Genomic DNA, 27,614 nt, shown 5'->3' with positions numbered 1-27,614 from the left:
TAGGTTCCTTAGTGATGAATGTAGTACTTAGCCACCAGCCTATGGCTAGCCACTCCCTTTTTCCTCATGACGTAGGGGCTCAACTACAATCTCATGGCTCGGCTCTGGCTCCAGTTCCCGTTCTGGCTCCTGCTCCAGCTCCAGCTCGATCTCAAGCTCAGGCACTGGAACAGGCTCCCGGGCAGGCTCTGGGGCAGACTCTTGTTCCAGGTTAGGCTCATGGTCTGGCTCCAGGAGGGTGGCAGGGTCCATCTCATGAATGTAAGGTGGCAGGGTTGCTTCTAGCTGGACAATGTCTTCAGTTGGCATTGCTTCACTCTCTGCACCTTGGTTTGCCTTTGTCATTGGTCTGCAAGAAAGTAGGTCAAGAAAAGAACTGACAGAAAATGCTAATTTTGAAATTTCAGGTGGAGCCATATGGTCTGCGGCTTCAGTGACTATAGGTCCCAGACTGTCCGTGACATCTTTTATTTCTGATATTCTGATTCACTGTCAGACCATATGTCTTCATTTTGGGTTCAGAAAGGTTAGGTCTCAACAACGTAATGAAAATTCAAGAAAGACCAGTATTGAAAAGGATGAAAGAGTCTAAGAATCTAATAAGGTCTCTGAGGGCCAAATCCACAGTTGTGATGCATCTCTATCTCCCACTCCATCTAGCACAATACTTGGCACCTGGTTAGCATCCAATACCTAGTTGTGGAAGCAGGGAGATGGAGGGACGAACCAACAAACGAATGTGATATACAGTAGAGCATAGCACAGTGGGTGAGAGCATGGGCTGTAGGCAGGACCACATTCTGACTTCTATGGGCCCTAGGCACTTTTGCCTTTGTGGGCCTCTCGTTCCATAAAACATATTTCAAATTATATTTTATGACTGTGTTGGTATAAAGACAAATATGTTACTATTATATATGAAAACATTTTCTTGGACCTAAAAGAGTGGTTGTGATGGTTAAATGAGATGAAACACAGAAAATGTTTAGAACAGAGTCTGGTGGCCCTCATCATTCTTTTTGTAAAAGCACTTAGAGTGAGCAGAAAGATACTTCTGATATCTTATGTGCAAAGAAGTGCTTAGGAAAAGCTGACTGAAAGAGATATGCCTGAGAAATGTGTGTATTCAAGTAAAGATAACAAAATAAGGGCTTACTCCAATTCCATGGTGGTTTTAGAATTTCTCTTCCTTTCCTTTGCCTTTGCCTTGTTCCTTATAAAGCACACAACAGAGATGAGGATGGCAGCACCTACCAAGACAACTATCAAGGCCCCAACGATGATTCCAATTTCTGGATCTGGAGGACACAAGCAGCTGGTTAGTAAAGTGGGACATACTGTCATCTCATACATGTGTATTTGTGACTTGGGGGGAATATTTGGGGCATTCACACAGTGAGAAAGTGACGTGTATAGCCTGGGGGACTGGAAACCCCTACAAATCTGTCAGCTGGACTCATAGTGAGCAAAAAAAGATGACTGGCTTGACTATGTAACTTAATTATTGACATTTACACACATAAAGAAAAAAATATTCCAACTTGGGGGAGGCGGGCTTGTTTTGAAATGGCATTTAGAGAGGAGAGTGTTCAGTGTGCATTTGCTTGACCAGTGAGAGAGACACCATGGAGTTGCAGTCTGGTCACCAGAGATATGCCTCTGTTATCAGCCGGGACATTTCACCAGGCTTTCCCAGAGCATAGGTGAAATAGGTCCCTAGAAACCATGTTCTCCCCAACAGAGCCCATGCTCACCAAGGAGCCTCATGCATTCTGACCACCGGGAAGGGACATGCCCATTTCGATAAACAGTCATCTGGTTTGTTACATCAGTCTATGGGAAAACTTAATGAACGTGAGATGATCCAGCTGAGGACCAGACCCTCAAGCCCTGAGTTATTGTCCCCAAGAGACCATGTCTGAGTTATAAGCTGGTCCATCTCCATCCGCCTCCCCTCAAATAAGGATGAGAGGCTCGTCAAGTTGCCTGCTCATTCTTTTAACTTTTTACCACTGAAGGAGTATGTATGAGTAACTGTAAAAGTCAAATCGTTCTACTAAACTTGTAACAAAAACAGTAGTCCCCTGCCCCACTCCTCCCCGTCTCTGAGTCCCATTCAGTGGAGGTGACCACTCTTAACTTTCTTTTTTAATCTCTTGCCCCTGTGTTTCTATAGGCTTGTTCTGATACATCCTGCCTTTTAAAATTTTCATCATTTCTTTTACACTTCCTACTCTGGAAGTTGGAGATTTAGCTCTTTTACACCACTCCTCACACCCAATCACATGCTTCTAATATAGTTATATCATAAGTTGTAGATAAATCAAAGGTTGCAGTATTATGACTATGTAAATATCATTCACATCTGAGGAACATAGTATACTATGATTCTTTCTTGTACAACATTTTAAAACAATTTTCCCTGAGGTTAATAATTGCCTCATTGGGGGATTTGTTTAATTTTTTCTTTTCCTTAAATGCATTTTCACTAATCCCAAAATTCCCAGCAAAACCATTAAACTCCTTTCAATAGGTTCAAACACATCAGATAATCTGTAAGTTTCTTACGTTTTTCTTTTTGGAGACATCCCTTCCTCTTCCCCTGGTATGGACTGGCTGCCCTCCTAAGCCTGCTTCTCTACTTCCATCTTTCGATGTCCCCATTTTATAGATAAAGAAACAGGCTTTGCAAGCTTCTTTGAGATCCAGCTGGAATAGCACTTTGTCAGGAAAGCTGCCCCTGTTTCTATAAATATAATTGTTCCTTCTTTGGTGTCCTATAGTCCCAATGCAGATCTCTATTATCGCATTTAGCATATTTTAGGTTTGTTTGTCCCTCTAGCTGAACTGTGAGTTCCTTCAGTGTAGGACATATATCTTCCTAATCTCTGCATCTTCATCACCTAAGTTTGAGGAAGGGAGGGAGGCAAATGCTGGACATCATTGGAAAAAAGATTAGAAAGGAAGCAAGTTTTCAGAACAAATCCTACGTGTCTACATCTGCAGTATGATTGTACCTCTGGGAAGTCAAAAGAGATTGGGGAAGATCTAACGAAAGTAACAGAAATGATCAAGAGAACAGAGCTGAGAGCAATATGAAAATGAAGGAGCAACCTTCAGGACAAATTAAAGGAAGGATGCTCAGCTTCATAGAAGAGCAAGAATTCAATGGAACTTGCCACTCCTGGATATAAAACCACAAATTCAAAGTAAGTTAGAAAAAAATGAATAGATGACAAGATCCTAAATGTTATCAAGTGATCCTTGAGAGGTTTGAGGAAAAATCCCTTGTGAGGGCTTGCCCCTGGATTGTCCCAGTTTGACACTTCCAGGGCCCTTAAGTGTTATACTTAGAGGTTTAGAGATTTAGAGGCATCCCGGCTCTGCCAGTTACTAACTGCATGACCTTAGGCAAATCATTTACTTCCCTGAGCTTTAGTGTCCTTTTCAGTAAAATGAGGCTAACAATATATTCTACCTCCTAAATAGGGTGGTTGGGAGGATTGAGTGAGATAATGCTCCTACAGCACCTGGCAGACTGTCTGGCACATAATTTGTGCTCCACAAATATTAGCTACTACGATTGTGGGTGTCAGTGTTCTTATCCCTATTATTATTAGAAGCAGGTCTTGACAATGTGGTTAAGAACTGAAAAGTTTGCAAGCTGTATGTTTGACATACATAGTTACAGTGTTACCTGGATTTACCAACAGCATCACAAAGAAAAATTCAGACTGATATTATCAATGAGACTATTGCTTTATTTATTGAATAGTAATACCTACTTTCTAGAGACTTTGTGAAACTTAAACAAATTTCTTTCTGGAGAAGATTGAGGGCAGTGTGTGGCACATATTAAGTATTATGTAAGCATTCAATATTAGGATGGGCTTTTATCATATCGACCTATAAATAACGCACGCAAATCTCCAGAGAGGCAATAAGGACTAGCCAGTGATCCTAATCAATTTACTTGGCTGACAGGCCCAGGCTACTTGACTTAAGAAGAAACTGTTAAAGCTGTATGGTCAACTCACGTGAAGAGGTTAGATCAATCTCACAGGAACTATTGCCAAGGTTGTTGGTAGCAGTGCACTGATAATAACCCTGTTTTAAAACCGTCAGATTTCTGATAACCAAAGTCCCAGTGGCTGGGTCTGTCAAAACCAGAAAATAGATTTTTGAGATCTCTTCTGTACGTACAGATCATATCAGTGTAACAGATCATTCGATACCCATGCACTTCCCCACATTGGCCTCCCTTTCTTGAGATGTCTAGGGTCCACCTAGGCCCCTCAGGACTGTTCCAAAGGTAGCCCATCTAGGACAGTTCCTATTCCTAGAAGTTGGGGAGTAGACCAGACCACAATCATTATGTTGGGAGACAGATATTCCTTTTACATGTTCCACACCCACCCCCAAGCAAAAGAGAAGATTAAACTCTAAGGACAAGCATCCAGCCACACACTCTGTCAGCCAACCACAAACAAGGCCTTTCCAGGGGCTGTTGAAGGTTATACTTACTGAAGGTTTCTTTCACTGGCACAAGGTCTTTTCCCTCAAGTTTATGCCAGTAGTACACAGGGGATGGTGTTCCAAGAGCAGAGAAGCAAGAAAGAGAGACAGTATGGCCAGTTTCTGGTCTTCCTTGAATGCTGCAAAAGGGCTTAGAAGGTTTGACTGGAAGGCAATGACAAAGAGTAAAAATCCTGCTGGATGAATGGCAGTCTGTGACAATTACAATCACTTCCTCACTTTCATTTTACAGAATATGTGTTTATTAAAAAAAAAAAAAAAAATCTCTGAAAACTTATTTTGACAGTTTTTTGGTTACACCACCAGGTGGAAGTAGAGCACTTCAGGTGCAGGAACCCTCTAGCCAGGAGGCCATTAAGATTCAAATAGTGTCTCCTCTGTCTGCCTCCTCCCTGGATTTATAACCATGAATTTCCTCATTGTGTCTTAAAATATGCCTTTATTAAAGCAGCCAAATGTAAGTAAACACTAAATGACTAGGAACATAGTTCCTACTTTTGAATCACAATTTTAAAGGAAGATAAAATCCTTAAATACTTTGAGATAAACTTATTCATTCTTTTTAAAAATTGTTTTACAAATGCTGTATTTTTCTTTCCCTTTATGAGTCATTTTTTTTGCACTTATTTGTTTGTGGGTGACACAAAACGGTTGCAAGGTTTGATTTGCCTGTGTCCCTCATCAGTAGGGGAAGCCCGTTTTGTGTGTGTGCTACACAGCACTGAAATCTTTATTCATCCTTCACTCAAGAAGCATTTAGTTATGTGGGCCTGGCACTGGTCTAGGCACCAGGAATTTAAAAGTAACTTTGACACAATTCTGAAGTGGGGTGGGACGAGTGATGAGAGATGAGGCTAGAGAGTGGCAGAGGCCATATCTTGGAGGACTTTCTATTCCATGTATTTTAGACTGAGAGCAGGGGGACATGGAAGGAGCTTAAGTAGGGGAGTGATAATGGTCATTTTAACATTTTAGATGGATCGCTCTGTCACTGGGGGTGCCTGAACCAAGGGACAGAAGAAGACAGATTCAAGAGGTATTAAGAAAGTAGAATCAGGAGGACTTGGTGACCATCTGGATATGGAGGATGAGGAAGAGAGTGGGGTCAATGATGAGTCCCAGGCATCTGATTTGGACATCTGGGTACATGATCTTGCCATCCACTGAGATAAAGAACACAGGAGGAGGAGCAGATTCTAGGAGAGGGGGTGACAGGGAGGAAGGGGTGATGATGAGGTCAGTTTGGGATATACTGAGTTTCAGCTGCTTGTGAAAACACCTCAGTGGATTTGTCCTGTGGGAAGCTGGGAAGCTGAATCTCCTCATTCATCTTTGCAAAGCTTATTCTGCCAATCTTTTTTTTTTTTTTTCATTTTTTTGTTCAACGTGAGAATTTCCTGAAATCTATCCTTAATCCTATACACAGATAGTGATCTGAATTTCTCTACTTCCTTATCTTAATTTGGATATAGAATCCTCTAAAGGCTTAGGTTCTCTAAGTTAGGCGAGTTAGACCTTAAATGCTTCAGACTGCTCAGCTGTTCAGCTCTTGTCTGGGATGCAGTAAAGAGCACACTCTGGATCCACACAGAACACTGGCTCTGCAGGTTTACCCTATATGTGTTTAGGCAGGTTACCTAACTTAACCAAACCTCAGTTGGCTCATCTGTAAAACATGAATAAGAGATTATCGAACCTCTGGCTGATCTGAATATTAAATAAAATGATGTGTACAGAGCCTTGCATATGTAACTGCTGTTGACCACAGGCAGGACTGATTTCTGCTACTAAAATTAATGCTGCATTGACTTTGGCTCTACTCAGCCATCTCAGACTCACGTGTAGCCTCTGTACACATGAGCAAGAAGACAGCTGCATGTAGCTGTAACTCTTTGAAACACTTCACTATCCCTCTCTTTTAAGCAGATGTCTTTTAATTAGAAGAAGCATTCTTCTACTTAGCTCTTTATTCTCTTTTTCTTACCAATGACTTTCTCAGATGAGAATAACTTGTTTGAATTGCCTATCCTAAACTCGGTTATTTAGCCAGAAGTCCATTGCAACTATCACTAGATTTAGATACAGCCTTTTTTAAAAGATGACAATTTATAGCCTTTATAGCAGAATAGAACAATTTAAACAAAATTAAATGGAGGTGTTTCACCTCAAAGTCAGACACCAGGACTTAAACTAAATTATGGGCAAAAACCTGCTTGCACTCATTTTTTGAGCCCAAAATTAAACCCAGATAGGCTTTTTTTTTTTTTTTCGAACACATTTTTCTCGTTTAATTTTTTTAATAACAAAACACTTAGTGAATCACTTTGAACCCAATCCCAAACCTATATATCTTCTAAAACTACTGAATCAGGATTGAATTGACATTTCATCTGTTAAAGTTCCCAGTAGAACTTAGGTGTTTTATTGGCAAAGCTATTGATCTACCAATTTAGCTTTATTGCTTTCAACAGAATTGGGATGGGAGGAAAAGGCTCACCTCAGAAAATAAATGAAAATGCTTCAGGGTGTTCTCAAACCTTCTCTAAATTAATCATTTTCTTTCTGTGTGCCAGATTGCAGAAGGTAGGTGATGTTCCTTCCAAGTGCACACGAAATAATTATTCAAACACTATCTGGGTATTTTTCAGAGATTAATTTTCCAAGGTTGTCATACCTAATGGAAATCTCTCAAATAAATGGCTGTCCAAACTACCTGGTCTTTTACTCATTGCTATTTCCTTCACCTAAATTGTGCCCTGCCACCTCAGCCCCTCTTCTGCCTGACACACTCTTGCACATCCTTCAACATTCAGTACAAAAGTCACTTTCTCCAATAAGCCTTCTCCAATTCCCCTTGCACATCTTTAAGCCCTTTCCCCGTGCCCTCACAGCTCTCCTCTCATATCTCCACTGAAAGCTTTTATGCTACATATCTGTCTCCTTCACTAGACTGAACTTTTGGTGGGCTGGGACCCTATCTCTTAAATCTTCCCATCTGCATTGCTTAGCACAGTAACTGGCACATGTGTTCAGGGTTTGTTGAATGAATTCATGCATGAACAACTGAATGCATGGGATTGATGTTCATCTCTGGGTAATGAAATGTCTCTGAAAGATGCATTGCTATGAAGAGCCATCTTTAAGGAAGTATCAACATCTCTCCCCACAATTGGCCTCTCTTACCCACCTGTCCCCACCTTACCCCACCCCCCAGTTAGGGCAAGCAGAATAGGCGCTTGTATGCAATGGGATTTGAGAACTCCAAACAGACTCTGCAATGTTTAGAGAAAAATTAGCCATCTCAAAATTTCCAGAATTTGTATGATTTCCTAAATTTGTAGGATGCCTTTGTTCTTTGCCCAATTAAGAAAAATCAAATTTTTGAGAGTTCCCAAATAAACAAAGAATTCCACAGATTATTCTGCCTCTTTCCTTACCTGGGTCCTGGCTGCTTAAGGAAAAGTCATGACATAGTCATGGCAGGAACTACCTGAACCAATGACTCAAGAGAAAGAACAACTCAGAGAGAAAGTGACCCTCAACTTCTTATAGAGATTGATTTGGAATCCTCTGAACTTTACCTTCTTGTCTAGCTTGATCTCAGGGTTATTTTAAAGCCCTAGTGAGATAAGAGGTGCTCAGTTTCCCTGGGCTCGGGATTCAGTACACACCTCTGGGTTTCAGGCCACTCCCCTGAGCCTCAAACCACTCTCCTAGGACTCAAGCTCCATCCCTGAGTCCTAAGCTATGGGTGGCCTGTAGCACCTATTTTTGGCACCAGCAGGTGGAGATTGAGACTACGTCTTCAGTAAAAAGGAGTTTACCCCTTAAATAACCTTTCACTGGAGGCACTAGAGAGCACCTAGAAAATTCTAAGTGTATTTGGCACCTGTGATGGAATTTGACCAATGATTATGCTCTAAAAGAGACCAACTGAGCATGTGCAAGATTATGTTACATAGCAGGCAATTAACCCCCCTTAATTGAATATTCATTAGCCAGTATGAATATGTATTAGATAGCAAAACTATAAAAGCTGAACCCTGGCAGAAGGTGGGGTTGTTGCTCACTTTCCTGGGGCCAACCCATTCTTCACTGGCTGAGGTGTTTATGCTTTACTTTTATGTGAAGCTTACTTTTAGCAGGTGGCTGCTCACTCTCTTGAACCAGCCTGTGCTCTGTCCTAAACTTTAAGTCTGTATTTGTTACTTTTGTGTTAAACATGGTGTGGGCCCTGCTCAGTCTCTGGAGCTAGGCTGCACTCTCCCTGTGAAATCTGTATCTCTTATTCATTATATTAAACCGGTTCTCACTTTCTACTGTGACTCTGCTCTTGAATTCTTTCCTGTGGAGGAGTCAAGAACCTGGTAAAAGGAGGGGGTGGGTTGAGGCTGGCTATCAGGCCTTCCCAGACCCTCTCCTCCAGTATCACTAGGATGAAGAGGCTTGGCCTCTTTGAGTTGTTTCTGGTCAGAACACCCCAGAGCCAGGGAGCAACAGAAAATAGAGGATTAATCCCTCAACATTTTTGAACAATTAAAAACCCTTAATCTCTGGCATCTCATTTGAGCCCCATAACAAAGAAGACAGGGCAGGAATTATAACCCCATCTCACAATGGCCAGAGAAAGGTGGACTGACTTATATGAAGTCACTGAGTACAGAGTAAGATCTGTAACCTATGTTTTCTTACTACCAGCTTGTTGCTTCGGCATTTATACCACACCATTTAGTTTCCATGTATGAGGGTATTCCCAAAAGCTTGTGGAAAGATTTATATTATCTTTCAATTTTATTTTTCCAGCAACTTTTTGATGGACTCTCGTACATGGCTAGTCTTCCAAACTGGAACATAAACTCTCCCAGGAAAGTGCTTGAATAATACTTCTTTTGTCTGCCTCTGTACCCCAATGCCTAGCACAGGGCTCAGCAAAATAAAATCCCAATTGATTGAACTAACCCATTCTTGAAAATTAGCTCTCAAGTACCTTTCCCTCTTTTCCAGGTTGCTAGATGCTGTGGCACACCTCACAGTAAATATCACCTGGTACCTTTTCGGCATATCCAGGGCAGCAAGCCAAGACAACTTTGGACAGTTCTCCTGGGCATGCACCTTGTTATCTACCGACTGTGGCTTTTCCAAGCTACTCAGTTATTAAGTCACTGATGTGATCTAGTTCCTCCCTTCCAGGGATGTGTGTACACAGCTTGAGAGGAGCAATGACTAGATCAGCTCCATTTGGGGTCACTTAAAAGTGGGAAAACGCTTAGCTCAACTGGTTAGTCAGCAAGGGGTGGCAGCCCTTTCACCCCTCCCTTTAGCACTTCCCACCCCAGGGCCTGCTTAGCCCCCTTTGTCCTCTCAAACACAGCTTGGAAGGAGCCGTAGAAATTGCCAAAATTGGGATTTCCTCAAGGGCAGAAACCAAGCCTCATCACTGTAAACCTCATCGCTCCTGGCACAAAGTAGGCACTCAATAAATACTGAATAAAAGATCTACTCCACCTTCATTTTAAGAGCAGATATGACCTGCCAAATGTTATATAATGAATATTTGTATATAAATAACTTAAATCTCAGCACTGGCTTAACATGTGGTACTTTTTTCAAGTAGCATTAGCAGTTTTTAAAGGGACCCTTCTGCCCGTATTCAAAAAAATGACTTAATGGTGGGAATTGTGGCAGGCTTTGAAGAAGTAAAAAGTTGACAGTTGTTTCCCCCAATTAGTTCTGGCTGTAATTGAAGGTTCTCTCTGAAAGAGTTGCTAGTGACCATTTGGTGGGAGGGTGGGTTATCCCCTCTCTTCTCATTCCATCCTTCAGAGATAAGGATCCCTGGAGGTTGGGTCATCTACTTCTGTCATTTTGGCAGTACTTTTGCTTTGGCAATTATTTCTACATGTTTTATGAGTGATTTCTCAGTCTTACTGTGTGAGTTGGCCCGGGTGGGGGTATGTCTCTATTTCCCTGATAGTGAAAGGAGCAGGGATATTTACACCCAGAGACTTAGTTGGCATAACTCATGCCGTGGATCACTCAGTGTCCTAAGTAGCTTGAGGAAAAGAAAAGGCAGAAAAGAGTTCCCATACCTAACACACTGACGTTGAGGATGCCTTGGTTTTTGCCGACAAAGTCAGGGGGGTTGTTAACATCGCAGACGTAAATTCCACTGTCTGTTGGCTGCACATGCGAGATAGTGATAGACGCATTACCTGGAGCATTGGACGCTACAATTCGATCTTTAAATTGCCCAAGGGCTGTACCTTGTCCACCTTCAGAGTAGTAAATCTAGGACAGAAAAATAACAGAAATGAGACTGGGGAGTGTCCAGGAATAGGATAAGCTACATGGAAGCTCTTTCTATCTCATGTTACCTTTAAGAAGAAGCAGCATCTTACCCCCACAGGGAACAGGTCCCTGTGGTCAAGGTTTCTCAACTCAGTGGGGCACTTAATTTTCTCACAGTTGCTCACAGTCCTTACCTCATTTGCACCTCAGAGAAGCTCTGTGATGTCATTAGGGCAGAAGTTGGTATGCCTATCTTACAGAGGAGGAGACAGCTGGAGTTGACAGGACTGAACTGCTGTGCTTGGGCTAAGAGATCAAGATGCTTGTGGATGAGTCTACCTGGAGGAAACTCATTATACAGGACGTCAATGTCCGATGGTAAACCAAAACCATCGTTTCATTTTTTACCACTTTATAAACTTGCTTTGATTTGAGTTTTCTTTACCCAGTGAGACTACCCGGTTTTCCTAAAAGTTCTAATGTTCATGCTCCTTTCTTACACGCATACTCCTTTGGATAAGCAAATGGTTTGTTCTGCCTATTAGAAGAGTAAGATTTCAGAGCAGAAAGGCCCTCGAGAAATCATCTGGTCCCATCCCCTCGTAGTGGTGGTGTGAAGATGAAACAAAGTAATTTTATATATCCTTGAGACAAAGAAGGGAATTTAGACCCAGAGAGATTAAATGACTTATGTAAAGCTACAAGGATTCATTTCTTATTATAATTTACTAGACTTAAAGATCTGTATTCTAGTCTCATCCCCATTAAAAAAACATGAATACTTAGATCATAATGGCAACTGCGGGAGCAGCATGATGTGGTAGAAAGAGGCCTGGTCTAAGAGTCAGGCGGCCTGGATTTTAGCCATAGCTCTGCCTCTGACTGTGACATAGGGGAGGTGGCCTCTAGTCATGCCTCCATGGCAACCTGCTTTGTGATAAGAAACAGTTATTTAATCTCTCCAACCTTTTATTTCCACATTTGAACGAGGAACCAAAGCAATGTTTTCCAAAGTATGATATGTATTCCCAAGTATTAGTAGTTACATTGATTTTACATGGTAGATAAATGAAAACTTACACATTTTAATGAGTATTAGGAAGAGACATATCTTTCTAATACACATATCTTTCTAATACACACTTCAGATCTGTGTCTTCATGGATATTGTTGCTTAGGGTGAGGCTAAGGTAGATATTTTTAATATTTTAAAAAACCAAATCAATACAGAAAACAACATTAAGTAACTACTAGTGATGGTGATACACAAATACGACAAAAATCATGAAGACAGTACATGAATGACAGAAGCTTAGGAATCACTGGACTACGTAATCCCTGAGGTCCCTTCATAATACAGACCTTCTATGTACACACTTTGTTAGCTTCATGTGTGTAATTCAAGTGATTGTTGTTTATTGTTCAATAAACTGTTATTTCCCTAGTCCGGTGAGACTAATTAATATTTTCATAAAACCTACTAAATTTTATGGGCCTTACAGTTCATTTAATTCACTCCCCTGACTTTACAGAAGAAATTGAAGCCCAGAGAGGTGAAAAACAAAATGACACACAAAATTAACAATTGGGACAGGTCTACAGTCCATTTCTCTTAATTCCTTGTCCATTTCTCTTTACCTTAATAGGTGGTGAAAGAGGGAAAGCAATTAGAAAACCAAAAGATATTGTCTAGATGAATTCAAATGTATTCTCCTATAAGCAGAAAGTCAATATATTTTTAAACTAAGACAGAAATGTAGGTTTACAGGAAAAATTTTTTAAAATGAGAAAACAGCTTATCTCTCTTTGGTTTTCTAACATAAACATGCTTTCTTTCCTGCCCTAAATGTAGCCATTTATAATTCATGCATTCACACCTATTGAAATCACAAGTTTTGCCCAGAGTGGTCTTGTTTGCCTTACAAACCAGAAAACCAGTATCAACTCAAGGAACTCAAGCAGGACAGGGGAGGTTCAACTCATCAAAAGTCTATTACCTTCATTTGAGTTGATACCCATACACCCACACTAACCAGCTCTCAATTTCGCTAGCTAGCATCGGGCCTATTTACTTTCTAGTCAACAATTTGAGGTCCTGTTGTCTCTTACTTGGAATCCATTCTGCTGTCCATTAAGAAAGCCCTTTACATCCTAAACATCTGGCCAGTTCCCCAGCTCCCAAGAAGACTGGGGACAGGTCATCCCTGTTTTACACAGTTGTTTGATGACATCACGATGAGCTATAACATCACTCCTGCCTGAGGCCCACAGTAAGTCCCAAAGGATCCAGGTGAAAAGGACCTTGTTTCTGCAGAGACCAGGGGACCAAGAGAGTGTGTTTTAAGCCAAGACCAGGACATAAAAAGAAGCCATGTAAAAGTCTCATATTGGGCATGAATCAAGATGAAATGAGCAAATAAGCAACGAGGCCCTTGACCTGTAACTTACCTATGAAAAGGAATTTCACTAATCTTTCTGCCCTAGCTCCTCACACTGCAGTCTAATAAATTTTACCCTCTCACAAATGACACTAAAGGGCATCAGGGATAGGAATGGGGGTAAGGAGGAACAACAATGGAGATTTAAAAGAGAAAGGCCTTAGCCTCAGGTCGCTTTATGAGAAAGAATGTCCCCAGGGCTAGACAGCAGCCAGACACATAGATGGAGGGGCTTTCTGTTAGGGGAAGTCCACGCTGTCACACTGTCTTTGTAAAGAGAAAAAGAAAGAAATGTTTTCTGAAACTTCTTATCTAATCACACAGGAAGGACTGCAACTTGGTTCCATTTTCCAGAAAAGAATGGTTCTTTTAAAAATCAAAGCTGAACAATGGTGAGGACCTGGCCCATGAGGCTTGTACACTTTTCAAAGAAATAATATTGTCAATTTAGAGATCAAAGCAATTGAGGTCCAGGAAAAGCCACGGAGGAGAGGGGACTCTGAGTCCTGCTTTAAGAATATCCATCCAAGTGTTCCCTTAAGCATTGCTTGTTAATTTTTTACCCATTTGCCCTTTGTGCATGTGTTCATGACAGACTGCCCTGCTTTCCCCCAGGGGCTTCTCTGCCTGCCCCTTGGTGATGCTAGAGGCTGATGTGTTAACTCACAATAGCACATTACTTTTAAGACCCTCTGAGATGGCTTAGTTCATGGTTTCTAAGGCTAAGGAGCCTTTAGGAGCCAGATGGATATTGGAAGTATGGGAAATGGCTGGGAGGGGCTGGTGGATAGTGGTAAGATCATAAGGGATAGTGGGGACTGTGGTAAACTGAAGAGCCAGTGCAAACAAGGCATTCGGACTGTTGGAACAAACAAACAAAATACTGGATGTCCAACCAAAATGCATCCACTGGCCAAATCTGACCCAGAGGCCTCCAGTTTGCAAATTCTGACTCATCCTCTTCTATTACAGAGAAGGACAGTGAGCTCCCAATAGAGAAAGTGATTTTCCCAAGGTCACACAATTAATCTACCGTCAGACCTGGAATCCAGACCGCCTGATTCCCACTGAGTACATTAAGATGGCATTCATAGTACTGCCCGAGATGAGAAAGATGATTCCTGGGCAAACTTCCTTCTTTGGGGCCATTCCATCCCCTACTACAGCTCAACCTTTCTCCTGCCGATTGTTGCTATTCATTGGCTTGGAGTGTGTTCACCACATGATGCCCTCGACATTTGCCAGCTGCAGTTGTACGCCCCTCAGTTCTTTGCAGAGCAGCCTTTTCCCTCATTCTGTGCCAAGTTCCTCTTCATATGAGGCTGTGCAGCTGGGAGCCAGATTTGTCCTAAAAAATTTTTTCCTCAGTTTTGTGACACTGCTGTCTAACTAGAGGCTTGGAGTACCAAGAAGGGTTGATCAAATTCAGTCTGTTTTCTATTTGAGTCTAAGTTGGAGATATAAATGCCTTTAGCTTCCAGAGCTGCTTTTGCAGGTTCCTTCTAGGAATGTGGAGGGCGTGGAAATCCACAGCAAATCACCCGGTTTTTCCTTCCATCTTCTTGCTTTCCTGTATTGCTCATAAAGGGGCTAGCTATCTATAGGGGACAGGTGTAAGGTGGCAATGGTCTCAAGCCCAGATTTTTCTCTGGACTGTGCTGGGGGCCTCGGATTGCATATGGAAGGAATAGAATGCCAAAAGAAAGACTCTCCTGTCCCCAAACCACTTTCTTACCAACTTGCCATTTGCCTGACTTGCCATGTGAGTGGCTACTTTTGGGTGACAGCATAGAAAGTCCTTGCTTAAATGCATTTCTTTGGAAGAGAACAAAATAAGCTATCACCAAGCCCTAACACCTTAGCATTCGATTAATGTGTCAGATTTAGCAAGAATAGACTCCTGAAGGAATGGGACATAGGATAGATAAACTTTGATGGGGGAGGCATTTAGAGTTTCTAGCCACCACCTGCTAAGTGCCAGTAGTGACTCACAGTCACGACAATCAAACCAACACCCTCTCTATTTTCAAGTGCCCCTGAGGAGATGGAACACTCTTCCCGCCCCACCAGCACCACCGACATTCAAGAATCATTTAATGTAATGCTACCTGTAGAGGACAGTCCGAGTTGGAAAATCTGTGAAGCCCGAAAACATGAGGACACTAAGTCCTGGGAAAGAAGTTGTTCAAATTATGTCTGTGTTGGAGATATGAAGATGGCAAAGGGTTTCTTCCACTATGAATATTCTAGAAAAGTAAGTATTGTCTGAGAGACCCATGCTAAGCAGGGTCAATGCATGTTCTGCTCATGGACAAGTGAGGTCTCTGTAGTTTTACCTGGAACAGGCTGGGTGGATGAAGAGGCCATCTGTGGGACCAGAGAGGCATCAGACCCCCCAAAACTTCCATGTTACCCTGCCTGTACCTGGCCTAGAGTTTTCTGCTGAAATTCCCCGCTGAAGGACTGACTGTCTGAAGCTGTCCGTATTTTCTGAGAGGAGGGCTTCTCTGAGAGGAGGACTGCGCTAATGAATATCCTGGCCCTCCTGGTCATAAGACTTATGGGACACTTCCACAGTCTTTATTCATCAAAGGAACCCCTTGGAGGGGATAGTCAGTAAGAGATAACATCCGCCCCTGGGTATTGAGAAATCCCAGGCTTCAGAGTCAATTGCTACTTCAAAACGATGGTTTGGGGGAGGAGAAGAAGAGAGCATATGGCAAGAGCTGGCCACTGCCCTGGTCAGGGCAGCAATAGGGCCCTGAGCCTGTTGGAGGAGGCTAGAAAGAGTTGCAGACATGGACGTGAGAAGGTAAACTCAAAACTGTCCCAGTTTTGTCAGGATCTAGTGCGGATTTGGATGATTACCAAACACAGACACTCCCATACCAATCCTAAAGCTGGTGCCAGTGCCCCAGAGACTCCAAATAATGAAGGGGTCCAGTAGTACACCAATAGGTGTTCTTACCTGAGAGGTCCAGCTACATCTTCCCCGAGCGTCTCTTGCATGCGCCATTTTTAGACACTGACTGACTGCCTTTTCCTCCATACCCTCAGTACTGAGGCACGGGCTGTGCTGTGTTTGAGCAGAAATGGGTGGATCTGAGAGCCGAAGCTACATGTTACACTACATCAACCCAGGAGTTGAACTGAATCACTCAGTGGTCAGTCTGGCAACATCTTACTCCCATAAATGGCAGAATTGTCTAATAACACAGCAGTCTCTTTTTATCACCTCCAAAATGTCCCACCAGTAATCACTAAATTAACATACAACATGCACTACAGAATTTTGAATGCATAAAAGTGCTCAAAGAGGAAATAGACTTGAAATGGAGGACAAATCCCATTTTGAAAAATACCATCTTAACCCAGAATGTCTGCAACCTCTTGGTTGAGCAGGCTCTCTGTTCAGCGATAACGATCAGGCAGAGAAGGAGCCTGGGCCCTCCCTTTAGCCACAGGGACCTGGCAAGCAGTAGAACTGGAAACCAGTCTTGGGCCAGGATGTCCTTGAAGAGCTCTGTCCCACTGTTCAGCTGTACTAAGTGTATCTTGTTGGGCTAGCTTCCCGAGTGCCCATGACCCAGTCCCTCTGGTACACCACAGGTATAGATGCAGTAGGGATTCTTCAAAATCACCATTTTGTGAGTGTTGATGCTAACAATAATAGCTCACATTTACTGAATGCTTACAGTATGGAATGCTTCCTAGCACTTCAGTAGCATCACCTCGTTTCATCTTCACATGAAACCTATGAGGTAGGTAAGTACCCTCATTTTACAGATGGGAAAACTGAACTTCTGAAAGGTCAAGTAATTTGTCTAAGGTCATCCAGCCACTAAGTAAGTGGCAGAGCAAGGAGTAGAACTGACTATCAGAAGGTTTCCACTGGGGCCCTAAAACTACTCATCTGGCAAAGGAGAAAGAAGCACATGCCTGCAGAACATGGTGGGGGGGGCTCCAATTCTCTAGAAGTATAGTCCTAAAGGTGGTTGTAATGGGGATATGGCTAGGGTAAGCTGAAACAAGACAGGAAAACAGGAGAAGGAGAAAGTTTGTCTTTCAGGAGGTGGTTTTTACTGTCACCAAGCCAAGAGCTGGCCCTACTTCACCTTGTCTTCCATGTAGCTAAAGCACAGGCATAGCACAGGTCTCATGCAGTTTTAAGATCAGGGAGCATGTTCTCCCTGATCCAGCAGCTCAATCCAGAGGACCTCCTTTGATATGGGCGTCCTAAAAGAGTAGATAACTTAAAATACTTGCCCCACCTGTACCTGACATTCTAGAGAATGAGGCAAATGACAAGTAAATAAGCTACTCAATAAATATTTATTTGTTAATAGATTTTCTTTTTGTTTTTTTTTAATTTTATTTTATTTGTTGGTTTTGTTTGTTTGTTTGTTTGTTTTGTTTTTTTTGTCTTTTTCCTGACCGGCACCCAGCCAGTGCATGCACCGGCCATTCCTATATAGGATCCGAACCCGCAGCAGGAGCATTGCCGCGCTCCCAGCGCCGCACCCTCCCGAGTGTGCCACGGGCTCGGCCCCTTCTTTTTGGAAGTGTTTCTAAGAGGTGTCCTGAGCTCAAGCCACACTCAGTTCAATCACCTATATCTTCTTCCCCTGCATCTCCAGGTCTAGAAAAAGCTCATTGCTGGTCACAAGATCCTTCAGCCTTGCAGCTCCCTCCCAGCTCCTCACTAGTTACACAGTTCAACCAAGAGGTGGCCTTTTAAATTCCAGTGTCAGAAGAGGCATAAAGAAGAATTTGTGTTTTTGAACTCAAACTGGCCTCACCTGGCCTCCAAGCAGTTGAGGACATCTTGGTTTGAGTATCAAGCATAAAACATTTCAAAATGTATTGGCTGAACCACTCTAAATTTAGCCCCTACCAGCAAAATGAGAAGGACTTCAAGCGTACAGATAAAGACCGTGTTGTTGAAAAGACTAATCAGGAAATTAAATTTTAAAAAGGAAGAAAGATCATGCAATTATTGTCATCCACAATCTGAGAGCAACCTGCAAAGGAAAGTGGTAATTTCTTATAATTTCTTAGTTAACTCCAACATGCAAGGTCTTGGGTCAGGACATTTTGGGTGATAGAAACTGGTAGAATCACTGTTGGTGGTGGTGCTACTGCTGCTGATAATCATAATAGTGTTTACAAGGGATAAAATTTACAGGGTTTAAAAATTTTTTTTCGAGTGTTTTCACATGCATTATGTCAGCTGATTCTCCATGAGTATTGCTGTCCTACCATATTTTAAAGAGAGGCACAGAGTGATTCAGATATTTGTCCAAGGTAACCAGTACTGAGCAAAATTGTTTAACTTTGACTAGAGGGTAGCAGTGATGAAATCTCCCCCTGAATGATGTTTCCTGCTAAACAAATGTTCAGGATCTCCAGTAAAGAGAGGACTCAGCACCTCCAAATGACCAGTGGTGGCTGAAGCAAAATGGCCAAGGTGTGGCTGCTCCAAGCGAATGCCCTCTTTCTTCTCCACCTCTACCCCTAGGCCACCCCCAGCCCACTTAATTTGCCTTTCCTCTATCTTCCTACTGATCGAGACTATTCCTTTCCTCCAAAGCCCGACTCAACTGCATCCAACTATTTCAAACCACACTGATCTGTCTCTTCTCTAAACTCCATTTTGGGTTGTGTACATCCTTTTGAGAACCTGAGGAAAGGTATAGATCTTTTCCCTCAAGAGATGTGTCTAGGCACATATGGCATACAGGCCTCCCCGCCCCCCCCCCCCCATACACACACACCTTCAATCCTTGGACTAATTTAAAGAGGAAATTACCCTCTAGACCAGATGAAGGAAACCTGGTAATAGTTAGATTGCAGTTGGAATCATTCTCCTCTCTTGACTTTCATCCACCTTTGTCGGGCAACCTCTTCCCCAGACTCTATGCCTACCTGACCTATCCCCTATTTCTAGCCTTATGCTGTCCTTGATTACCCAAGATTCATCACTGCTGTGGTTCTTCTCCACCCATCTGAGGAGTCTCATTCTGTCAGGACTCAGCCTGGCATGGTGAGCAAGCCCACTTGACAGGAAAATGCCAGATATTTAGTTTGGCAGTGGTCTGCAGATTAATTAGGACTTGACTTCTGCAAATAATAGGGAGATATTTAGGGGGAAAGCCCTTTCAGAATTACTGCTCATTTCACCTGTGAGAAGAACCATTCTTGTTTACTCTAGAATACATGATACACTTGATTTTAACCTACACAGAATTGAGATACCAGGCTATAACTAAATATGAAGAGGACAAAGGCAAAGTCACTTAGATGACGGTCTTTCCTAAACAGCTATCTTCAGCCTCATTGTTTCTAAGGTGATACCCCTGTTGTCACTGGCATACCATTCTTTCATGCATCTACCCCAACAGTTTTCAGTCAGCACTACCAAAGGGGAAGAGTTTAGGAAAAGTGTCCTTACGGAAGTTAGCTGCAACTCCTTCTTATGGATGAAAGACCACTGGATGGAAAGCTTGTCCCGGGAGGCCACAGTGGTGGTATAGATGCAGACGAGAGTGACATCAGATCCAACAGTCACGGTCACAAGACTGTCTGGGACGGTCACTTGCACCACACTAACCTGACCTGAAAAGATAATCATCAAAAAGACAATGGTACACACTCACATTCTGATGACACTTTTTCATCACAAAATACTTTCAAAGACATCTTATTAAAGCGAGGAGGAGAAGGTCGAATGAACCATACAGGAAAGCTGAGCAAGCAATTGGGTGGAGAGTGGAGTTTCTAACAAATTACAATGTGAAGATACTCAAATCCTAGGTGATGGTGAGGTAATGACACAGAACTGGGTATTTCTTCTGTGCGAGGATGGCCTTACACAGAGATTCTTAGAGTTGTCTGGAGACCCATAGTATTAGTCCGTTTTTGTTGCTTATAAAGAAAACAAAATTTATTGCTTACTGTTTCTGAGGCTGGGAAGTCTAAACTCCACCTGGTGGTGGTGACAGTGACCCAGTGGTCTCACATTGCAAGATGGTGGAAGCAGAGAGAGCAGAACAAGAGAAAAGACAGACTCTCCTCTCTCTCCTTTTAAAACCCTCAGAACCACGCCCCTGGCCACCACTTTTAATCCATTCACTACTGCATGGTCCTACAATCTAATCACTTCTTTAAGGCTCCATCTTTCAATTACCGTAATAGGATTTCCCACCCTCTTAACAGTCACAGTGAGGGCCAAGTTTCTAATACATAAAACTTGGGAGGCAATTCGAGCTTCAATAGTTTTGGGGGGACATAATTCAATCCACTACACCCATAAAGGTTTGTTTGTATGGAGAACAACCATCCCAGTTTTCCCAGGACCAAGAGAGTTCCTTGGATGAGGGACTTTTAGTTTTAAAACAAGATAAGTCTCAGGTAAACCATACAGGTTTTGCCAGGACTTTCAGTGCTAAAACCAGGAAAATCCCAGGCAAACCAGGATGAGTTTGTCACCTTATCCCTAAGAACATTTTGGGGAACTGCAAAATCAAAATTATTTTCATAAAAATACTAAGATGTTATTTTTCTTTTTCACTCTCATCCTTTCATGAATGTACAATGGAGTTTTTCAAAAGCTACATGACAGGTAATGATGTCATTGCTCTGGCAGCTAATGGAATGTGTTTTTATATATTTTCTGTATAATTTTTTTTTTTTTTTTTAGTTTTAATTTCTAACACAGTAAGTATAGATAGAAATAACTCACATAGAAAAAAACCTCCTTGGGGTCCTCAATAATCTTTAACTGAAATATTTATTAAGATAATTGTAGGTTTACATGCAGTTCTAAGAAATAAGACAGAGATCCCATGTACATTTTACCCAATTCCCCCAATGGTAACATTTTGTAAAACTATACAACAGTATCATAGCCAGGTCACTGATATTGTTACACCCTCTGATCTTATTCATATTTCCTCAGTTTTCCTTGTACTTGTGCGTATGCGTGCGTGTGTGTGTGTGTGCTTTTAGTTCTATACAATTTTTATAACATGTAGGTTCATGTATCCATCACCCAGTTAAGATACAGAACAGTTTCATCACCACAAAGACCCCTCATGTTGTCCTTTTATAAACCACACCCACCTCCCTCCAGCACCCAGTCCCTCTTCCTAACCATTGGCAACCACTAATCTGTCTTCCAGTTTTAAAATTTTGTCATTTCATAAATGTTATAAAAATGGAATCATGGCAACATTTTGGGATTGGCTCTTTTCACTCAACATAATTACCTAAAAATTCACTTAAGTTGTTGTGTGTATCAGTAGTTGGTTGCTTTTCATTGCCTGGTAGTATTTGATGGTATATATGTTCCACAGTTTGATTAACCATTCATCCATTTAAGGACATCTGGGTTGTTTCCAGTTTTTGGCTATTGAATAAAACTGCAATGAACATTTTGAACAGATTTTTGTGTGAACATAAATTTTCATTTCTCTGGGGCAAACGCCCAAGAGTGCAATTGCTGGGTCATATGGTAGTTGCATGTTTAGTTTTACAAAAAACAAAGACACTGTTTTTCAGAATGGCTGTACCATTTTACATTCCTACCAATAATGTATGAGTGATCCAGTTTCTCCCCATTCTCACCAGCATTTGCTATTGTCACTATTTTCTACTTTAGCCATTCTGATAGGTGTGTAGTAATATGCCATTGTGGTTTTAACTTTCATTTACCTAATGGTGAATGGTATCAAACATCTTTTTACGTGATTATTTGTCATTTGTATGTCTTCAGCAAAGTGTCTATTTATATCTTTTGCCCATTTTCTAACTGGATTGTTTACTTTTTCTGCAGTTGAGTTTTGAGAGTTCTCTGTATAATCTAGATGCTAGTCTTTTGTTGGGTACACAGTTTTATTTCTTCTTTGTAATTTGTGTGCCTGTGATTTCTTTTTATTGACTAATTGCAGTGGCTGTAACTTACAGTACTATGTTAAGAATTGACATCCTTGACTTATTCCCAATCTTAAGGGAAGAGTATTTAGTCTTTCACCATTAAGTACAATGTTAGCTGTAGGTTACTTGTACATGCTCTTTATCAAGTTGAGTTAATTCTCCTCTGTAGTGGGTTGAACTGGGTCCCCCAAAAGATAAATCATAGTCCTAACTGTCAATATTTGTGAATGTGATCTATTTGGAACTAGGGTCTTTGCAGGTGTAATTAAGTTAAGAATCTTGACATGAGGTCATCATGGATTTATGGTGGGTCCTAAATTCAATGACTGTTGTCCTTATAAGAAAAGGGAGAGGGAGAATTGACACACAGACACACAGAGGTAAAGGATATGTGAAGATGGAAGCAGACATTGGAGTGATGTGTCTGCAAGCCAAGGAATGCCAGGAACTGCCAGCAGCCATCTAGGAGAGAGCCATGGCATGGATTCTCCTTCAGAGACTTCAGAAGGAACCAACCCTGCCAACAGTTTGATTTAGGACTTTTGGCCTCCAGAACTCTGGAGAGTAAATTTATCTTGTGTTAAGTCAGCCAGTTTGTGGAAATTTGTTACAGAATCTCTGGGAAACTAACATACCCTCTATTTTTAAGTTGCTGAGAATTTTTATCATGAATAGGTATTGGATTTTGTCAAATGCTTTTTCTTCATCAATTAATATGATTATATTTTTTTGGTTAGCTTGTTGATATGGTGGATCACACTGAATGATTTTCTAATGTTGAACCAGTCTTGCATACCTGAAATAAATCCCACTTGGTCATGGTATATAATATACTGTTATATATTGTTTGATTCAATTTGCTAGTGTCCTGTTGAAGATTTTTATCTAGGTTCATGAGAGACATTTGTCTGTAGTTTTCTGTTTTTGTACCGTTTTTGTCTAGTTTTGGTATCGGTAATAGTGGCTTCATAAAATGAGTTGAAAATGCTCCCTCCTCTTTTATTTTTTGGAAGAGAATGTGTAAAATTTATATTAATTATTCTTTAAATGTTTGGTAGAATTATCCACTGAAACTAGGCCTGGAGATTCCTTTTGTAGGACTTTTTAAATTATGAATTCAATTTCTTTAATGATTATTGGGCTATTCAGATTATCTGTTTCATATTGGGTAAGTTTTAGTAGTTTGTGGTTTTTGAGGAATTGGCCTGTTTCTTCTAAGTTGTCAAATATGTGAATGTGAAGTTATTATATTTTAATTACTGCAGGATCTGTAGTGATATTCCATGTTTCATTTCTGATATTGGTGATTTGTGTCTTATTTCTTTTCATTTTTATCAGTCTTGCTAGATATTTGTCAATTTTATTGTTTTTTCAAAGAACCAGGTTATTGTTTCATTGATATTTTTCTATAGTTTTCTTATTTCAATTCTGTTAGTTTCAGCTCTTTATTATTTCCTTCCTTCTGCTTGCTTCAGGTTTATTTTGGTCTTCTTTTTCTAGTTTCTTGATGTAGAAATTTAGGTTGTCAATTTAAGACCTTTTTTCATTTCTAATGTAAGCATTTAGTGTTAAAAATTTCTCTCAGCATTGTTTTAGCTGCATGTTACATATTTCAATATGTTGTATTTTTATTTATTTAACTTTATGTATTTTTAAAATTCCTTTTGAGAATTCCTCTTTGATCCATGAATTATTTAGAAGTGTTAAAATTAAATTATTTTAATATCTATGTGTTTAGAGACTTTTCTGTTATTGAATTCCAGTTTTATTCCATTGTAGTCAGAGAACATACTCTGTATGATTTCAATTATTTTAAATTTGTTTAGGTTTGTTTTATGGCCAAGCACATAATCTATCTTGGTGAATGTTCTGCAGGTACTTGAAAAAAAACTGCATTCTGCTGTTGCTGGGTGAAGTGTTCTCTACAAGAGATATAATTTAAAACACTGAATAAATCAAGATGGAATCATAAAAATATTTAATTAAATTCTGTTAGTTGATTGTCTTTCAGATCTTCCGTATCCTTGCTAATGTTCTGTCTACTAGATTTGTCAGTTTCTGAGAGGGGGTATTGAACTTCTCAACTATAACTGTTGGTTTGTCTCTTTCTCCCTTTAGCTCTATCAGTTTTTGTTCATGTATTTTGAGACACTGTTGTTTGATGTACCCACATTAATAATTGTTATGTCCTCCTGCTGGCTTGATCCTTCTATCATTAGATAATGTCTCTAGTAGTTTTCTTTGCTCTTAAGTCTACTTTATCAGATATTAATATAGCTACTCCAGGTTTTAAAAAGTTAATATTTACATGATTTATCTTTTTTCTATCCTTTTACTTTCAATACACCTATTCCATTAAATTTAATGTGAGTTTCTAGTGAGCAGCATATAGTGGGATTTATATTCAATGTAATTATATTTAATGTGATTATTGATATATTAGCTTGTAAGTCTGCCATTTTATTTGCTTTCTGTTTGTTTCCTTTGGTTCTTATTCCTCTGTTTCTCTTTTCTTGCCTTCCTGTCAGTTAAACACCTTTTATGATTTCATCTTGATTTATTCATAGTGTTTTAAAGTATATATCTTTGTAGAGTTTTCATAGTGGTTGCTCTGAGTATTACAATATACATATGTGAGTCATAACAATCTACTTGTTTCCATATTTTACCACTTTGGGCAAAATGTGCAAGCTTCGCTTCCATTTAGGTCCATTTACCTTCCACACTTTTATTTATTTATTTATTTATTTATTTATTTATTAAAGATGACTGGTAAGGGGATCTTAACCCTTGACTTGGTGTCGTCAGCACCACACTCTCCCAATTGAGCCATGAGCCAGCCCTACCTTCCGCACTTTTAAATATCATTGTCCTGATGGTGTTATAATTTTTGTTTCAATAATCAAATATGATTCATACAACTCATGAGTTAAAGGATAATCCATTATATGTTCTCATATTTCTACTCTTTCTGTTTTTCATTCTTCCTTCCTCATGCTCCGAGATTCTTTCTTTTATCATTTACCTTCTGTTTCAAGAAATTCCTTTAGCTATTCTTTAAGAGTATATAAATCTTTTCGGTTTCCTTTAACTGAGAATCTCATTATTTCTCTTTTATTCCTAAAAGACAGCTTCACCAGATATGTATTCTATTTTCTGTCATCTTTGCTCTACAATTGAATCCATCAACAAGTTTTTCATTTTTGTTATTGTATTTTTCAGTTCTATAATTTCCATTTGTTTCTTATGGGGGTGGCAAACAATCATGTAATTCTAAGGGGAAAAAAGGAAATTGAGGGTGAAACTATAGATTAAAAGTGTCTTCAGAGAAATAGTAGACAATTGCAATGTATGGATCTTATTTGAATTCTTGTCTTCTAATTTATAATTTTATTTTTAATTGACAAATAATAATTGTATATATTTATGGGATACAATGTGATGTTTGGATATATTTATACATTGTGGAATGACTATATTAAGCTAATTAACATGTCCATCACCTCACATATCTATCATTTTTTTTGTAGTGAGAACATTTAAAATCTATTAGCAATTTTGAAATATACAATACATTATTATTAACTATGGTCACTTTGCTGTGCAATAGGTCTTGAAAACTTATTCCTCCTGTCTAACTGGAACTTTGTACCCTTTAGTAGTCTTCTCTCTATTCCCCACTCCCTCCCCCTCAGCCCCTGGTAACCACTATTCTACTCTCTATGAGTTCGACTTTTTTAACTTCCACATATAAGTGAGATCATGCAGTATTCATACCTGCTTATTTTACTTACCATAATGTCCTCCATGTTGCAAATGATAGAATTTCCTTCTTTTTTATATGTTTATAACTTTTCCTTTACTGCACTTTTCTATTTTTTTGCTTGTTTTAAGAGAATTTCAATTGATGGTTGATGCATTTTTATGATGGCTACTTTGGAATCTTTGTCAGATAATTCCAACATCTGATTCATCTCAATGTTTGCATTTGTTTATTGTCTAATTCTCATTCAAGTGGTTTTCTTGGTTCGTGGTATGACAGATGATTTTTGATTGAACATTTTGTCTACTATGTTAGGAGACTCCTATTTAAATATTTTATTTATGTAATATTTATTTACCTTATTTATGTTTCACACAGAGGTCTTAGCCTATTTTTGCTGGCTGTGGTTTCAATGGCAGTTTAATTTTCAGGGTCTTTGCAGTGTCATTTTGTTCTGTTTGGTTTATGTGGTATCACTGTGGCTTCCATTTGTCCCTGAACATGTTGCCTGAGGGAACAGAAAGGTTTCCCTAGGTCAGGCTGCCAGGTGTCTCTCAGTGGGAGATGAGGATAATGAGACACACCTACTGGCTCCTGCAGCTGCCCTGGTGTTTCTGTGGGAGTGAAGAGAGTCACAGACCCACAGAGTCAAAGAGCCTTCCCAGACTGGACTGCCTGTCCACTCCACCCTCCCACCTCAGAATCCCTAATTAAGTGTGGGGCATCTCAGGCCCAGTGGATAAGGAAAATGTTTCTTTTGTCCTCTAATGTTGGTGGGGCTCTTGATGATTCCTCTTTGCCAGTGGTGTTAAGCTCACCTGATGTTGTCAGAGGGACTCCATTTCAATCTGGGAGAGGAATGAGCTTACCTGGGCTGCCCGCTGTTACTAGGATGGGGATCAGGAAATGCCAGGATTGGACCTCCTTCTTCTGCTGGGCAGGAGACATAAAATATCCTGCCTCTTTGTTTTTCCCAGGGTCCTAAACCAGTTTGCATTCTTTTTATCACCTTTCACAGTTTTCCCTTTGTTGTCTATTGCATTATTTCTAGGGTTTATAATTGTGCTTATAAGGGAGAAGAAAGGAGAAACATGTCTATACCATATGGCCCAGATTATAAATCTCCCTCAATTTTTTAGTGTAAAATGGTCCTGAGACCACAAATTTTGAGAACTGTTGGGCGTACAAAAAGAATGAGGTAATTAGCTTCCCGTGTGATTTGGAGGCACACCAAAGAGCTCCTTACCCCGAAATCCAGCCTGCCACTGTACTAAAATTCTCAGTGCAGTGGTCATCCCTAATCCGTGGGAGATAAGTTCCAAGACCCCCACTGGAGGCCTGAATCTGTGAGTAGTACCAAGCCTTAAATATACTATGTTTTTTTCCTGTACATATATGCCTAGGATAAAGTTTAATTTATAAATTAGGCACATTAAGAGATTAACAACCATAATAATAAAATACAATAATTATAACAATACACTGTAATAAAAGTTATGCAAATGTAATCTCTCAAAATATCTTATTGTACTGTACTCACTCTTCTTGTGATGATGTGAGATGATAAAATGCCTATGTGATGAGATGAAATGAGGTGAATGATGTAAGCATTATGATGCAGTGTTAGGCTACTCTTGCCAGTATCATTACTCTTG

At 40.3% G+C, this 27,614-nt stretch overlaps 1 protein-coding gene across 1 annotated transcript in view; it reads right to left on the bottom strand.

Annotated features, from left to right (window-relative positions):
- Positions 1-45: 45 nt before the first annotated feature.
- Positions 46-27,614, bottom strand: part of VSIG1 (V-set and immunoglobulin domain containing 1) — a 40,938-nt gene continuing 13,369 nt past the window's right edge. The window contains exons 2-8 of the mRNA XM_063084861.1: positions 19,714-19,877; positions 16,231-16,338; positions 10,626-10,824; positions 4,525-4,680; positions 4,038-4,157; positions 1,157-1,298; positions 46-349 (exon numbers count right to left, since the gene is read on the bottom strand). Of these exons, the coding sequence (XP_062940931.1) occupies positions 46-349; positions 1,157-1,298; positions 4,038-4,157; positions 4,525-4,680; positions 10,626-10,824; positions 16,231-16,338; positions 19,714-19,877 (1,193 nt within the window). The remainder of the gene's footprint in view (positions 350-1,156; positions 1,299-4,037; positions 4,158-4,524; positions 4,681-10,625; positions 10,825-16,230; positions 16,339-19,713; positions 19,878-27,614) is intronic.

This window comes from Cynocephalus volans, chromosome X (assembly GCF_027409185.1).
Source record: "Cynocephalus volans isolate mCynVol1 chromosome X, mCynVol1.pri, whole genome shotgun sequence".
NCBI lineage: Eukaryota > Metazoa > Chordata > Mammalia > Dermoptera > Cynocephalidae > Cynocephalus > Cynocephalus volans.
The sequence above is the reverse complement of the archived record's forward strand: the minus strand, read 5'-3'. Positions and strand labels throughout refer to the sequence as shown.